The sequence below is a fragment of the Microtus pennsylvanicus genome, chromosome 2, assembly GCF_037038515.1.
Source record: "Microtus pennsylvanicus isolate mMicPen1 chromosome 2, mMicPen1.hap1, whole genome shotgun sequence".
In the NCBI taxonomy this organism is placed as follows: Eukaryota; Metazoa; Chordata; class Mammalia; order Rodentia; family Cricetidae; genus Microtus; species Microtus pennsylvanicus.
Genome location: NC_134580.1, coordinates 83749108 through 83762656, shown reverse-complemented (window position 1 = coordinate 83762656; position 13549 = coordinate 83749108). Strand labels below are relative to the sequence as shown.

General features: G+C 37.9%; 1 protein-coding gene across 1 annotated transcript in view; it reads right to left on the bottom strand.

The window, feature by feature from the left end:
* The window catches only part of Ccdc73 (coiled-coil domain containing 73), a 125400-nt gene that overhangs the window by 6695 nt on the left and 105156 nt on the right, over nucleotides 1–13549 (bottom strand). The window contains exons 12-14 of the mRNA XM_075961628.1: nucleotides 10503–10613; nucleotides 7377–7511; nucleotides 790–979 (exon numbers count right to left, since the gene is read on the bottom strand). Of these exons, the coding sequence (XP_075817743.1) occupies nucleotides 790–979; nucleotides 7377–7511; nucleotides 10503–10613 (436 nt within the window). The remainder of the gene's footprint in view (nucleotides 1–789; nucleotides 980–7376; nucleotides 7512–10502; nucleotides 10614–13549) is intronic.

The window sequence follows — 13549 nt, the reverse complement described above, 5'->3', positions numbered from 1 at the left end:
TATGAAAACATATTGAGTCTTAAATAGTCTACTGGACATTAATCATACAAAGATGACATCAATTTTCTTCAAATTTTGCATTCCTATACTAAAGCAAGCTAAATTCTTGGCTCTGCCCTAAAACTTTTTAGTTCCCAATAGCAATTACCCATTGGGGCAAGCAGCGTTAAATATTTGCACAATGGTCTTTATTTTTCCTATAGTTTCCTTTGAGGCATAAAATACAATCCTGATAAAAACTAATGTATATACTAACATCCATTACAGCCCAGGTCTAACAACATTCAGAAGTTGACAGTTAGCTTGATCATGTTTGACAACAATCATTTTTTTGTTTCTTACTCTATAAGTATTTTAAAATTCTGGAATAATTGGGTCAATCTACCTACCCAAGACAATTCTATTTATCTTTGCTTTAACTATAGGCATCAAATCACAAGTATAGTTAAAATAACCTAGAACATAAATTTCAGGTCTCAAGGGCTATATTGGTTCAATCACTTTTCTCCAAAGTCTCCACCCTCAGTTGAACACCTCGGCCAGTGCCACTTTAAGTGGAGAAATTAGAAATCTTCTCAGTGCTTCCTGTGGGCATCTACACCAAGGGCAATGTGGTGTGCTCTCTGCAAAGTCACTGTTATAGATTCATGTGCAGAATGCTTGTTTACACACAGGTGAAAAGGTGGTTCCCCACTACACTGGAAGGTCCTCATGTAAAGCTTTAACTGTAGCCCCCTAAATGCCAGAGAAGGCCCCCATGGAGCTTTATCAATGTAGCTTTAAGGTTACCTTCTGCAATTTCTTCTACAGGTACGTCTTTAATTTTTTCCTTTTCTCTGTAGTAATCAGTATCTAAACAAAAACTTCTTGTATTTTTTCCCCATATTTCTTGATCAGAATTATATTTTTGCATGGTGATATTTTCTGATTTTTCACTGGATAGTCCATCATTACTTTCATTATTTAGTTCTGGAATACGCTAGTATAAAATAGAAAAGATTGTTTAAATGTGTTAAATATTTGAGAAAACTTTGTTGATAAAAGTGAATTTTAGTTCAACTATTCAGCAATTTCTATTTGAAAATCAAATGACTTTTGAAGTTCCCTGTATACAGTCTCACATTTGAACAAACTGAAAAGCCCAATATGCTTTCAAATATATCTATCAGCCGGGCGGTGGTGGCGCATGCCTTTAATACTAGCACTTGGAAGGCAGAGGCAGACGGGTCTCTGTGAGTTCGAGGCCAGCCTGGTCTACAAGAGCTAGTTCCAGGACAGTAACCAAAAAGCTACGGAGAAACCCTGTCTTGAAAATAAAAAAATAAATAAAACAAATATATCTATCATATTATTATACCACACAGGCAAGCAAATTAGGGGTAAGATTTGTTTGGGCCAGGCAAATTTTAGGTAGCATTTTATGCACCTATAAGACAGAAAACAAACCAGGAGTGGTGGTACACACCTCTACTTACAGCGCTCAAGAGGCTGAAACAAGAGGATCATCAAGAGTTTGGGGCCAGCCTGTATTTACTTTAGTGTGTTCCAGGTCAGCTTAGGCTACAGTGTGGACTCTGTTTCAAAAATAAAATCCTTTTTCTCACACAGAAATACTGATCTCATAGTAGGTTTTGGAATTCAATAATGAACAAAACACAGTCCCTACTCTCAAAAAACTTAGTTTGGTATATATACTGGAAAAGAAAGAAGACAGCTTTAATAAAGCAGGGACTATGCAGCACTATATGGAATCCCTATGTCTCTATGTCCCTGCTTTGAAGTATGAGGAGTCATATATGAGGATAGGGAGAGCAGGGTGGGGGGCTTGAGAGGGAGATGAATGCAGAAGAAATATCCTTCACTTTTCATTCTAAGCCAGTTAACTAAACCCAGCTCACACTCAAGTTTGCCTGCTTTCTCATCCATAGCATGAAAATGCTGTCATGATTTGATAATGTATACAAAACCTTTACAGCACACTGTCTTCAGTTACTGGTAATAAGAGCTATTTATTTTTTTACCAGTTTAAGGGGCAGCCTAGGAGATAAAAGGGAAAGAACAAAGCAATGACAGAGAAAAGGGCCTTGGGGAAAAAAAATCAAGCACTTAAAAGAGACGAGGGAAGTACATGTTGGATACAGTGTCTGCTGGTGTAGTGTCCAGTGGGTGGAGCAATTGGTGGATGGGCTGGGGTAATTGTTTTATGCAGATTTTTTTTTTCTGCAGAAGAATGACTGGGCATAGGAAAGAAAAAAACATAATTTGCTTCTCAGCAAATGTGGCTCAATATAGAAAGGAAAGACTTAAAGATAGATTTAGAACTTTAATCATGAATTGGATGTTAGATTTTGTCAAAGGTCCTTCTCCATTTGGTGAGATGATCACATGGCTTCTGTCCCTTAGTCTGTTTATGTGGTGGATTAATTTTACTGATCTATATATGTTGAACCATCCCTGTATCTTTAGGATAAAGAAAATTTGATCATGGTATGTAATCATTTTCATGTGTCCCTGAATTCAGTTTGTAGGTATTTTGTTGAGAATTTGTACATCTATGTCCATCAAAGATTAGCCTATATATTTTATTTTATTTATTTATTTTATTTTTTTGCATCTTTGGTCTGGGTATCAGGGCAATACTACTCTGTAAAAGGAATTCAGAAACATTCCTTCAGTTTCTATTTTGCAGAATAATTTGAGAATTGGCATTAGCTCTTTTTGAAGGTCTTGCAGAATTCTGCACTAAATCCAGCTGGCCCTGGACTTTTTTCAGTTAGGAAATTTTAAATTACTGTTTCTACCTCACTGGATGTTACGAATCTATTTAAATTATTAAGTTCATATTGATTTGACTTTAATAGACCTTATATATCTAGAAATCCATCCACTTCTTTTAGAGTTTCTAGCAAAAAATATAGGGTTTCTAGCTTGGAAAAATATAGATTTTTAAAATGTTCTTACGAAGCTCTGAATTTTCTTGGTATCTATTTTAATGTCTCCATTTTCATCTCTAATTTTATTAATTTAGATAATCTCTTGGTTAATTTTGCTGAAAGTTTGTCATTTAGAGATGTATGTGGGAGATAGCTGAACATGTTTAATTACAAGTAAAAACATAAACTAAAACCCAGGAAAGAAATCTGACAAACACATAAAATAAAGTAATATACATATTAAAACTGGTTAAAAAAACACGCATGGGGCTGCACACTTGTGTTCACAGTACACAGGAGGCTAAGGTTATGATTTTGAGGCTAGCCTGGTCTAAAAGCTACACAATGAGATCTGTCTCCAAAAGCAAACAAATGGTGAGAGAGAGGAGGGAGGGAGAAGAGAAAGAGAGAGAGAGAGAAAGAGAGAGAGAGAGAGAGAGAGAGAGAGAGAGAGAGAGAGAGAGAGAGTTGACAGGAACAGGTACTCTTATGATGGCTGAGAATGAATTAAAACAGCCTTTCAGGGAAGCAATCTTTTAATATGTGTCAAAAAGTACCCCACAATAAAAATCTAAACACACTTTGAACTGCTAGACATGGTGGTACAGACCTGTAATCCCAGATTTAGGAAATGGAGCAGAAAGATCACAAATTCAAGGACAACCTGGACTATACAGAGAAACCCTGTCTAATAATAATAATTTTAAGATAAAATTACAAGTGCTGAGATTTAGCTCAGTGCTGTAGTGTTTCCTAGCACGTGGCAAGTTCTAGGTTCAATCCACAGTACTGAGTGAGAATTAAAATTATATCAAAGTTTATAGAATACAGCTAAAAGTGCCAAGAGGAAACTTCACAGCTTGTAAATAGAAAGCAAGTAAACAATCGATACTCTAAGTTGCAATAATCAGCAGCTGGAAAGAGGAAATAAATCCAAAGTAACTGGTATGAAGAAAAGAAAAAGGCAACATCAAAATAGCAAGGGGAAAAATGTGTGGGAAACCAATGAAGCCTGGTTCTCAGAAGAGGCCAGACAATCCTCTAACCAAACTGATAAAGAAGACTCGAATTCCCACTATCAAGAAATGAAAATGGACATAATATGTCTCTGGAGTCCAGATCATTATTAGGGTCAATCTTGAAAAATTACAATCCAATACATCTTAAAAATATAAAGTAAATGAACATTTTTAGGCAAATATGACCTATTAAATAAAATTGAACCAACGAAATTAAGAAAACGTAAGTCAATCAATAACATACAGTGGAATCTAAATAATAATTTAAAAAGACTCTCCAGCAGCAACAACAAAATGTCCAAGACTCGACAGACTCATGCTTAATTTTATTAGTCACTGGTTATTCAAAATTAGGTCAAAGTAATGCTGCATCCCTGCACTCTGGAGGCAGATATAAAGAACAATAGAAAATACACTGCAGTAGCTGTATAAATAAGACATCAGGCACAACTGGCACGGAATTCAACACCACACTACAGAGACTGTACACCACGTCAACTGAGATGCATCCTGGAGGCACAAGAATGTTTCAACAGAGTTGGGGAGCCATCCCTGATCCCACCAGCTGCTACTCTCAGACCCTGCACCTCACTAGGGCAGCACGATTGAGTCAACACTGTTAGCGCATTTGTGGGAGAGCCAGCCCCCAAACTGACCATGGGAGAGCCGCCCCCATTACCCATCTACCCTGTCTGTGGTGACATGAGTGGGAGAGAACTGCCCACCTCCCCCGACACCCATAAACACCAGAGTCAGGTGGGAGAGCTGGCTTTGTAATCATAAGCATGGGAGAGCCATCCCAGACCCACACCAGCTGCCACACTTGGGAGAGCAGGACCTGCACCTTTCCAGGACAGCACAATAGAGCCAGCGCTATTAGTGCAGGTGTAGGTGAGCCAGCCCTGAAATTGTGACTATGGGATAGCTGTTTCCATTTCCTATCTAGCGGACCAACCCTACAGCTGCCCAGGCATGAACCTAGGGCTATAACTTGACCTGCCCCAACACTCGACCTATCTATGATCTGCTGGAGCAGATGAAGGGACCTGACCTGTAGACCCAAAGCTGCAAGGTAGCAGCGGGATGTCCAGGAAGAGTTCTAGTGTGTGTGTGTGTGGAGGGGGGGGGGCATTAGCGAATGTGTAGTGAAAACAGGGGCCTCGAACTAGACCAATGACTCTTTGAAATGAACACTTGCAAGTAGAGATCTATGGACAAAAGGGTATATAGTGTGACTTGTTGGGTCACACTGCAGCTTCCATTATGAGAGTTTTAATTCCTTCCCTTTTTTAAAAAAAATTTCTCATTTTATTTTCTTCTTTTTTTCCTCTTGAATTTTGTTTTACTGGGGAGGGGAAGCAGGGGCAGAGGGCAGATGCGAAGGGACAGGGAATGAATGGGATTATGCTACATGATATGAAAAACACATAGAATAAATTGTTAAAAAATTAAAAAAGAATGTTTCAGCACAACCAATAAGCATATCTTAGCAACAGAGTCAAGGATAAAAATTATAGGATCATCTAAATAAATAGAGAAAAGGCAGGCTGGGGAGATGGCTCAGAAGTTAAGAGCACTGGCTGCTCTTCCAGAGGTCCTGAGTTCAATTCCCAGAAACCACATGGTGGCCCACAACCTAGTATGCAGGTATACATACATATACATAAAAGTATAAATAAAGTTTAAAGAGAGAAAAGAGAAAAGACTTCTGGGGGAAGATCAATATCATTCATAAAAGCTCTGAAGAAACTGAGCCCAAAGGATTACACCTGAACATACTAAGAAGTCTGTGGAGCCAGCATGGTCCTCAGTGAGGGGAAAACTGAAAACCTGTCCACTAAAAATGGAATAAGGCAAGGACACCTTGCCTTACACTACAAATAGGAAAGGAAGAAGTTAAATTATCCCTGCTTGTAGACGATGAGCCTATACTGAGAAAAACACCAATGACTCTCCCTAAAAACTCTCAGATCTGATAAGCAAATCCAGCAAAGGAAGGTAAAATTAACAAAGAAAACCCACCAGATCTTCTATGTACCAATGAACTCACTAATAAAAAAGCAGGGACACATCCTATGACAACAACCTTAAGAAAAAACACTCAGTGTCCTCCTTTTCATCTCTGCTGCTATGATAAAATATTGAGCAAAACTAACTTAGAGAAGAGAATGCTTATGTCACCATACAAATCCCTGGTCACAGTCCATTTTGAGGGAAGTCAAGGCACAAACTCAATGAAGGAACCTGGAGACAGGAATTAAAGTAGAGACCTCTGAGAATGCTTACTGGCTTGTGTTTTGTGGTATTTGTACACTGTGAAGATGCACTGCTGTGACTGTTGTAAAAAGAAAGCTGAGTTATCCAGGTGGTGGTGGCACACCCCTTTAATCCCAGCACTTGGGAGACAGAGCAGGCAGATCTCTGCAAATTCAGCCTGGTCTACAATACCTAGTTTCAGGACAGGCTCCAAAGCTACAGTGAAACCCTGTCTTGAAAAACCAAAAACCAAAGCAAAATCCCAAATGGCCAATAGCTAGGCAGGAGGTATAGGCATGATCTGGGGAGAGAAAGAAAGAGGAGGAATCTAGGTGTGCAGGAGATCCCAGGAGACACAGAGGAGACAGGAGGTGCAAGATGGAAGAGAGGTAATGCCACATGATAGAACACAGATTAATACAAATGGGTTAAATTATAAGAGCTAGGTTAGGAGCAAGCCTAAGTAAACTATAGGCTGAAGTTTCATAATTAATCAGAAGTCTCCATGTCATTATTTGGGAGCTGGTTGGCAGGACTTCTCTTTCAGAACTTGATAAATTCTAAAAGTGAAATGGAAACGTAAGAAATCTACATCAGCAAAACGTAACTAAAAAGTAAAACAACCAAACTGAAGAACTCTAGAGCTGCACTAAATTGTGCTGCTGGCATCAATTTATGTGTCTAATAAATACAGAGTCAACAGAATAGAGTCTAGAAGTAGACCCACATATTTCAAAGAAAGTATCAAGCTACAACGGGAGAAGAAACAACAGTGTTTGCTTCCCTCCTTTCTTTTCTTTCTTTTTTTTTTCTTTCGTGAGACAGGGTCTCTCTGTGTAGTCCTGGTTATTCTGGAACTTGGTATGTAGACCAGGCTGGCCTTGAACTCAGAGAGATTCACCTGTTTCTGCCTCGTGAGTGCTGGGATTAAAGGTGCGAATGACTATGCTGGACAAGAACGGGGTTTTCAACAAATGTGACCCTGGAATAATTCAAAATCTAAATCCAAGGAATTCTTGAACCTTATATTAAACTTAGAAGCCAAATGTACAACTTACATGTTTATAACTAACTTATTAAAAACTGGCAACTTAAAATATAAAAAGAAAAAAATCACCAGTGATGCTCCTATTTAGCAGTTAATACCCCAAAACATATTTAAATTTACCTGAAACGTCTTACATTCCTCATCTTTTTTCTGATCGTATAATTTGTTGTAATGTTCTTGCAATTTAACATGAGTTTCCTTAAGTAACGACAACTCATTTTTAATCTCATTCATTTCTCCATTAAGTTCTTCAACCTAGAATAAAATTAAGTCAAAATGAGCAAGTGCATAAATTTTACCTGAAAACATTAGTGTTTTATAAAATAGTCAAAATAACAGCAAAATTAACTACTTAAAACACTTAAGAGACAACACTGTAATAGTGACAAGTGTTTAACAAACATGATTGTATATTCATTCATCCTCTTTGAGAAATGTCAGACTTAGAAAGATTAAGTAACTTGACCACATTAGTGCAGACAGAAAGTAGCAGTCAGGATTGCAATCCAAAATCGAACCTAGAGCCTTTGCCCCTAAATACTTTTTTGTTTGTTTGTTTGTTTGTTTTTCGAGACAGGGTTTTTCTGTGGCTTTGGAGCCTGTCCTAGAACTAGCTCTGTAGACCAGGCTGGTCTCGAACTCCCAGAGATCCGCCTGCCTCTGCCTCCTGAGTGCTGGGATTAAAGGCATGCGCCACCATCGCCCAGCTCCCTAAATACCTTCTTATAGAAAAAAAAAGTCCTACAGAAGTTCCACCTGCATGACCTCGTCTTCATCGCTGCACCACACTGGATGTGCAGAGTTTAGCTGAGCTAGCTGGACATGTGGAACACCAAGCGTTACAACAGACATGGCACCTGAGCCCATGTTTCCATCTGGAAACTGGGTTTCTACTGTCTTTGCAGCTCACAGTCGCTTTCTTGGGGAGATGCTATTCCACAGAAATTTCATATGTGATTACAAACAGATAGACACACAGACTATATACATCTGATCTTCAGTTAAGAAAATCCTTACAGCCGGGCGATGGTGGCGCACGCCTTTAATCCCAGCACTCGGGAGGCAGAGGCAGGTGGATCTCTGTGAGTTCTAGACCAGCCTGGTCTACAAAGCTAGTTCCAGGACAGGCTCCAAAGCCACAGAGAAACCCTGTCTCGAAAAAAGCAAAAAAAAAAAAAAAAAAAAAAAAAGAGAGAGAGAGAGAGAGAGAGAGAGAGAAAATCCTTACAAAACCAAAGTGTTTTTTCTTTTTCTTTCTTTTTTTTTTTTTTAGGAGAGACAGGCGGAGTGGGTGGAGCTTGTCTCTCTCTCTTTTTTTAATATTTATTTATTTAGTATACAATGTTCTGTCTGTATGCCTACAGGCCAGAAGAGGGCGCCAGACCTCATTATAGATGGTTGTGAGCCACCATGTGGTTGCTGGGAATTGAACTCAGGACCTTTGGAAGAGCAGGCAATGCTCTTAACCACTGAGCCATCTCTCCAGCCCCAAAGTGTTTTTTCTTATTCAACTATATTTTGCTTAGTTTATTTTAGTTTTGGTTTATGATATGTGGTTTATGAAAGTTTATGGTTGTACAATCTAAAAATATTATGATAAAACCATTTTATTTAAGCTTATAAATTATAATCTCACCAATAAAGCTGTTTTTCCTTTTTTTAAAAAACTTTATTATTTAGTTTGTTTGTGTACTTTTGCACATGTGTATGTGTTCATGGAGGCCAGAACTGGGCATCAGAAACCCTGGTTGTTAGCCTCCCAATGTGGGCGCTGAGAACTAACCTTGCAAGAGGACTCAACAGATGTGCCATCTCTCCAGCCCCATTTCCTCTATTCTTAATTATTCTTTGCCCTTGGAAGATGGCCACTGTTGTATTCTCAGAAGAGAAAATGAATGTTAGTTTGCTTTACTTAACTGCACAGGCAGTGGAAGCCCAGTTTCCAGATATAAACATCTGCATGCATACACACACTCACTCACACACACACACACACGTGTGTATGTATGTATAGTATATATATGTTTGTGTATGTGTGTGCCATATACAGGTGCCAGTTTTTGCAGCATGTTTGTTCTATGTCATTTGCAGCTTCTTTTATTTCCCAGCTTTCCCAATCTCACAGCACTACTTCCACAGTCCTTTAAAGACTGCATGAGAAGGAAGGTACTGGGAGGCAAAGCAGATTAATTGAAGTTACTGTACTTGTTGCTTGATGATACATTCTCCTGGTGGAGATTATTAACCAGCTTTTAGAATTGTGATGGAAGTATGAAATATTTTTCTTAGATTTGAATAAGGCATATCAAAACCATCAATGACCAAGTTGATCTCTTGAAACTCTAAATTAGGAAAACTTACTAACTACAAATAAATTTTTTTAAATCAGAAATCAAATAAAATAATCTACACAAAATGTCATAATACTTATATTCAGATATCTATTAGTATAATATGTGGAAATGTATAATTAGTACAAAAGTCTAAAATAGAATCATATATATGTATATATAGCTTCATAAACTCATTGTGACTTTCTACTGTGTTAATTCTTTTTTTAAAGAGTGATTAAAGCTATGATTTCCACATGCCATAGCTTGAGACAATTACCTTATTTCCTTTCTAAGGAATTGTAAAAGCAATGGAAATTGGCTTTAAGAAAGAAAATCCAATTTTGTGATCCATCAGTCTTTTAAGTAAAATTTTGCTTTGCAACTTGAATTAACATCATTTTCTACAACTGTTTTACATACTTTATCAAATTAACATTTAGTGTAATTGAAAAAATATGACTTAAAGGAAGTAGCTGTTTACAACATATAATCTCCTGGTAAGATATTAGTACAATAGCACTCAGAACTGCATACATGTTCTAACTTGGCTCTGACACATCTCAACAAAACTACTGAGGACAATAATCTTGCCCAATAGTTCACATATGATTCCATTTCACTAAGATATACTGAATTATTTTATTTAGATGCAAGTTAATTTTTCTTTGTCACATATTAATAGCTATTCTATATAGTCACATATGCTTTATATGTGTGTATAAAAACATACACATATAGTCTTCTATGCATGAAAACACCAGAGGGAATTTTATTAAATTTAGTTTTTAAAAATACACTCACTTTGGCAGATATATGAGTACAAGAAGAAACTGTCTGACATCAATTCTGTAATTTTTTTAGTACTCAATAGCTATTTTAAATACTTCACTATTTTACAATTTAATGAACCTACACGTCTCTTCCAAGTTCCAAGTGCGTTCTCATGCTCATTCTGGAGACTAAGGAACTTTTCTTCATTTCCCTTTACCTTCTCCCTTTGCAGCTCATTATCTCTTTCAAGGGTCTGCAATAAAATTAATTATCCAAAAAATAATCAATACCACATTAATGAATTTTGATGTGTTTTATGTTGCTCAGACCTTTGCGTGAAACATGCTGAAAGTGCCATACAGATCAGTGGTAATGTGCTACCTCAACAACAATTTTCATAAATTAACAGAAAGGTGCTTAGAGTTTAGCTAACAGGAAATAGGGGGAGGCTGTGATGAAGAAACGGCTATAAAAGGGTATAAAAACATTGCCATTATTCAGTTTCACTGCATAAGTTTTAATGTACTGAAAAAGTAATATAAAGTGCAGCATTGAAAAGCGTGAAATGTAGCATAATCCTGCCTAACCTACTAAAAATTTTAACTACCATAAGATGTTTTTACCTGTTTATTTTAGAAATTAACCAGCTAGAAATAGAAACCCTTAAAAACAATTCTAATTTCAAATTAATACTTTCTAGCCCGGCTTATTTAATACACCACTTAGTTACTTCATTGACCTAATGTAATAGAACTACCCTATCCCGTTCTCTCAAAAAAAAACCCATAAATTAAAAAAAATAAAAATTTACATGATGTGAACAATGTGAACTGTTTTTGGGGGGCTCATTCCCTATGGAGCCTAGATACGGGGGGGGAGGGGGAGCTTGGTCCTGCCTCACCTGCTCTGAGGAATGGATGGGGAGTGGGGTCAGAGGGAGGTGGGAGGAGCAGGAGGGGGGGAGGGAGGGGAAACTGGAATGGTATGTAAAATAAAAAAGATTGTTTTAAAATAAAAAAATACAAGATGTGAAAGCTATAAAGCATATAAAAAAAGTTTAACAAATTTAAAAATAATAGCAGGGCGATGGTGGCACACGCCTTTAATCCCAGCACTCGGGAGGCAGAGGCAGGCGGATCTCTGGGAGTTCGAGGCCAGCCTGGTCTAGAAGAGCTAGTTCCAGGACAGGAACCAAAAAGCTTCGGAGAAACCCTGTCTCGAAAATCCTAAATAAATAAATAAATAAAAAATAATAAAAATATTGTCGAGTGTTTTCTAAGAGTAAGATGTTGGAACTATGAGTCACTATCACTAACATTATGAGGTCTCTTTACTATCTGTTTGTAACTAAAGCAAACCCCCCAAAAAAGTATCTATATATCCAATGCATCTAGAATTTTAAGTTCATCTGTTAATTATTTATAAAGCTATGTAAACACGGTAAAAACTTCTAGCTACACAAAACAACGTAAAAGGGAAAGGTGGAAATGGCCTTTTTGAGTTCTCCTCCCAACACTTAGCACTTTATAAGTTTCTGTGATGAGCTTTACACACAGCTGAGAACCTTATCACACAAACGTACTGCTCTGTAGTTTGCTCTTCTAAAAGGCAAACTATCTTTTATTCACTTCCCATACTACTAAACATAAATTCATCTCACTTAAAAGTCTTATTTTTGCCTCTGCCTCCCGAGTGCTGAGATTCGAGGCATGCGCCACCACCGCCCGGCTCACTTAAAAGTCTTAAGGACATTCTACTTAAAGAGTTCCTGGTTACATCTAGACTATCAATGTGTAAATATGTCTGTGAAATTATGACACCACATCCAATAAAAAGCATTTTGTATCTTGTGACAAGAACACTGTCTTCTGTCCCACTCGAAATTTTCAAACATCTAAATGAAGACCTATTTTGATTGCTCTACTTCAGGATAATGGGAACATTTCCACATAATGGTTACATATAATAGAGCAGTTTCTAAATATTTACAGTGTTGTATAATTAATAGGCACTTAGATTGTAACATTCTAACAAATATTTTTACAATATCTATTTATATGGCAGCATACTCTATTTTAAAAAGTGGATTGATGTTTAGGAAAGAGATGAGCAAACATACTACAATTTCTATTCTATTAACAATAAATGACCAATAGCAGCATGTTCTTGAAACAGTGCATATTAGGTGTGTCAATCAATTGCTCCTGGTTCGTATCCTATCTTTAAAAGACAACCTCCTTCGGGTATTTGGTTGCAGTTCTTTGGAGCCCTTCCATCCTTCCATTTACAACTTGATTTATTATTTCCAGTGACTGCACAAGCCAGGTGATCAGTGAGGATTCCCTTCTCTCCTGCAGTCTCCTGTTTCCTAGGTCCCTTTACTTCCTTTTCCGGGTACTGCAAACTGTTGTCAGGATAAAGCAGGCAAGGATGGGAATTGTTTCTGTGATCCTCTATGGCTACTGAGAAGTTAGATTGGCTGAGTGCAGCACAACTCTGCTTTGGCAATATCTCCCCAACCTTTGCAGAAACAATTACATTTTTTTCCCGACGTCCAGTTTTGCCTATGAGAAAGCTAATTCCCAAAATATTTTTCTCTCATTTACATCTCCTTACCTTGTGTGCACACGTGTGTATGCACAGGGAGACCAGAGGTCCACTTCAGGTGTCATTATTTCTCAGGACTTTTCGGAAGCAGCATCTCTCACTAAACTAGAGCACCAACCAGGTAGGGTAACCTGGCTCACCAGCCAATAAGCCCCAGGGATCTGCCTGACTCTGCCTACCAGCACTCGAAAGCACACACCATCACAGCTGGCTTATTTGTTGTTTTGTTTTACAAGACAGGATTTCTCTGTGTAGCCCTAGCTGTCCTGGAACTCTCTCTGTAGACCAGGCTGGCCTCAAACTCACCGAGATCCACCTGCCTTTGTGTGCACCACCACTGCCTGGCTCGCAGCTGCTGACTTGTTAGTGGGTGCTTAAGTCAGGACTTCCTGTTTGCATAACAAGCCCTTTACCACTTGAGCTACTTCCCAGTTTTATCCATGTGTCTACTGATTCTACTTTCTAAGCAAGTATCTCAACCTTACCTAACAACCTTTCCACTGCACTTATATTTCTAGCAGCGTTTCTCTTATTCTGTGTTTATGAATTTCTAATTCTTGTCCTGTGGGTTAGTATTTTTCC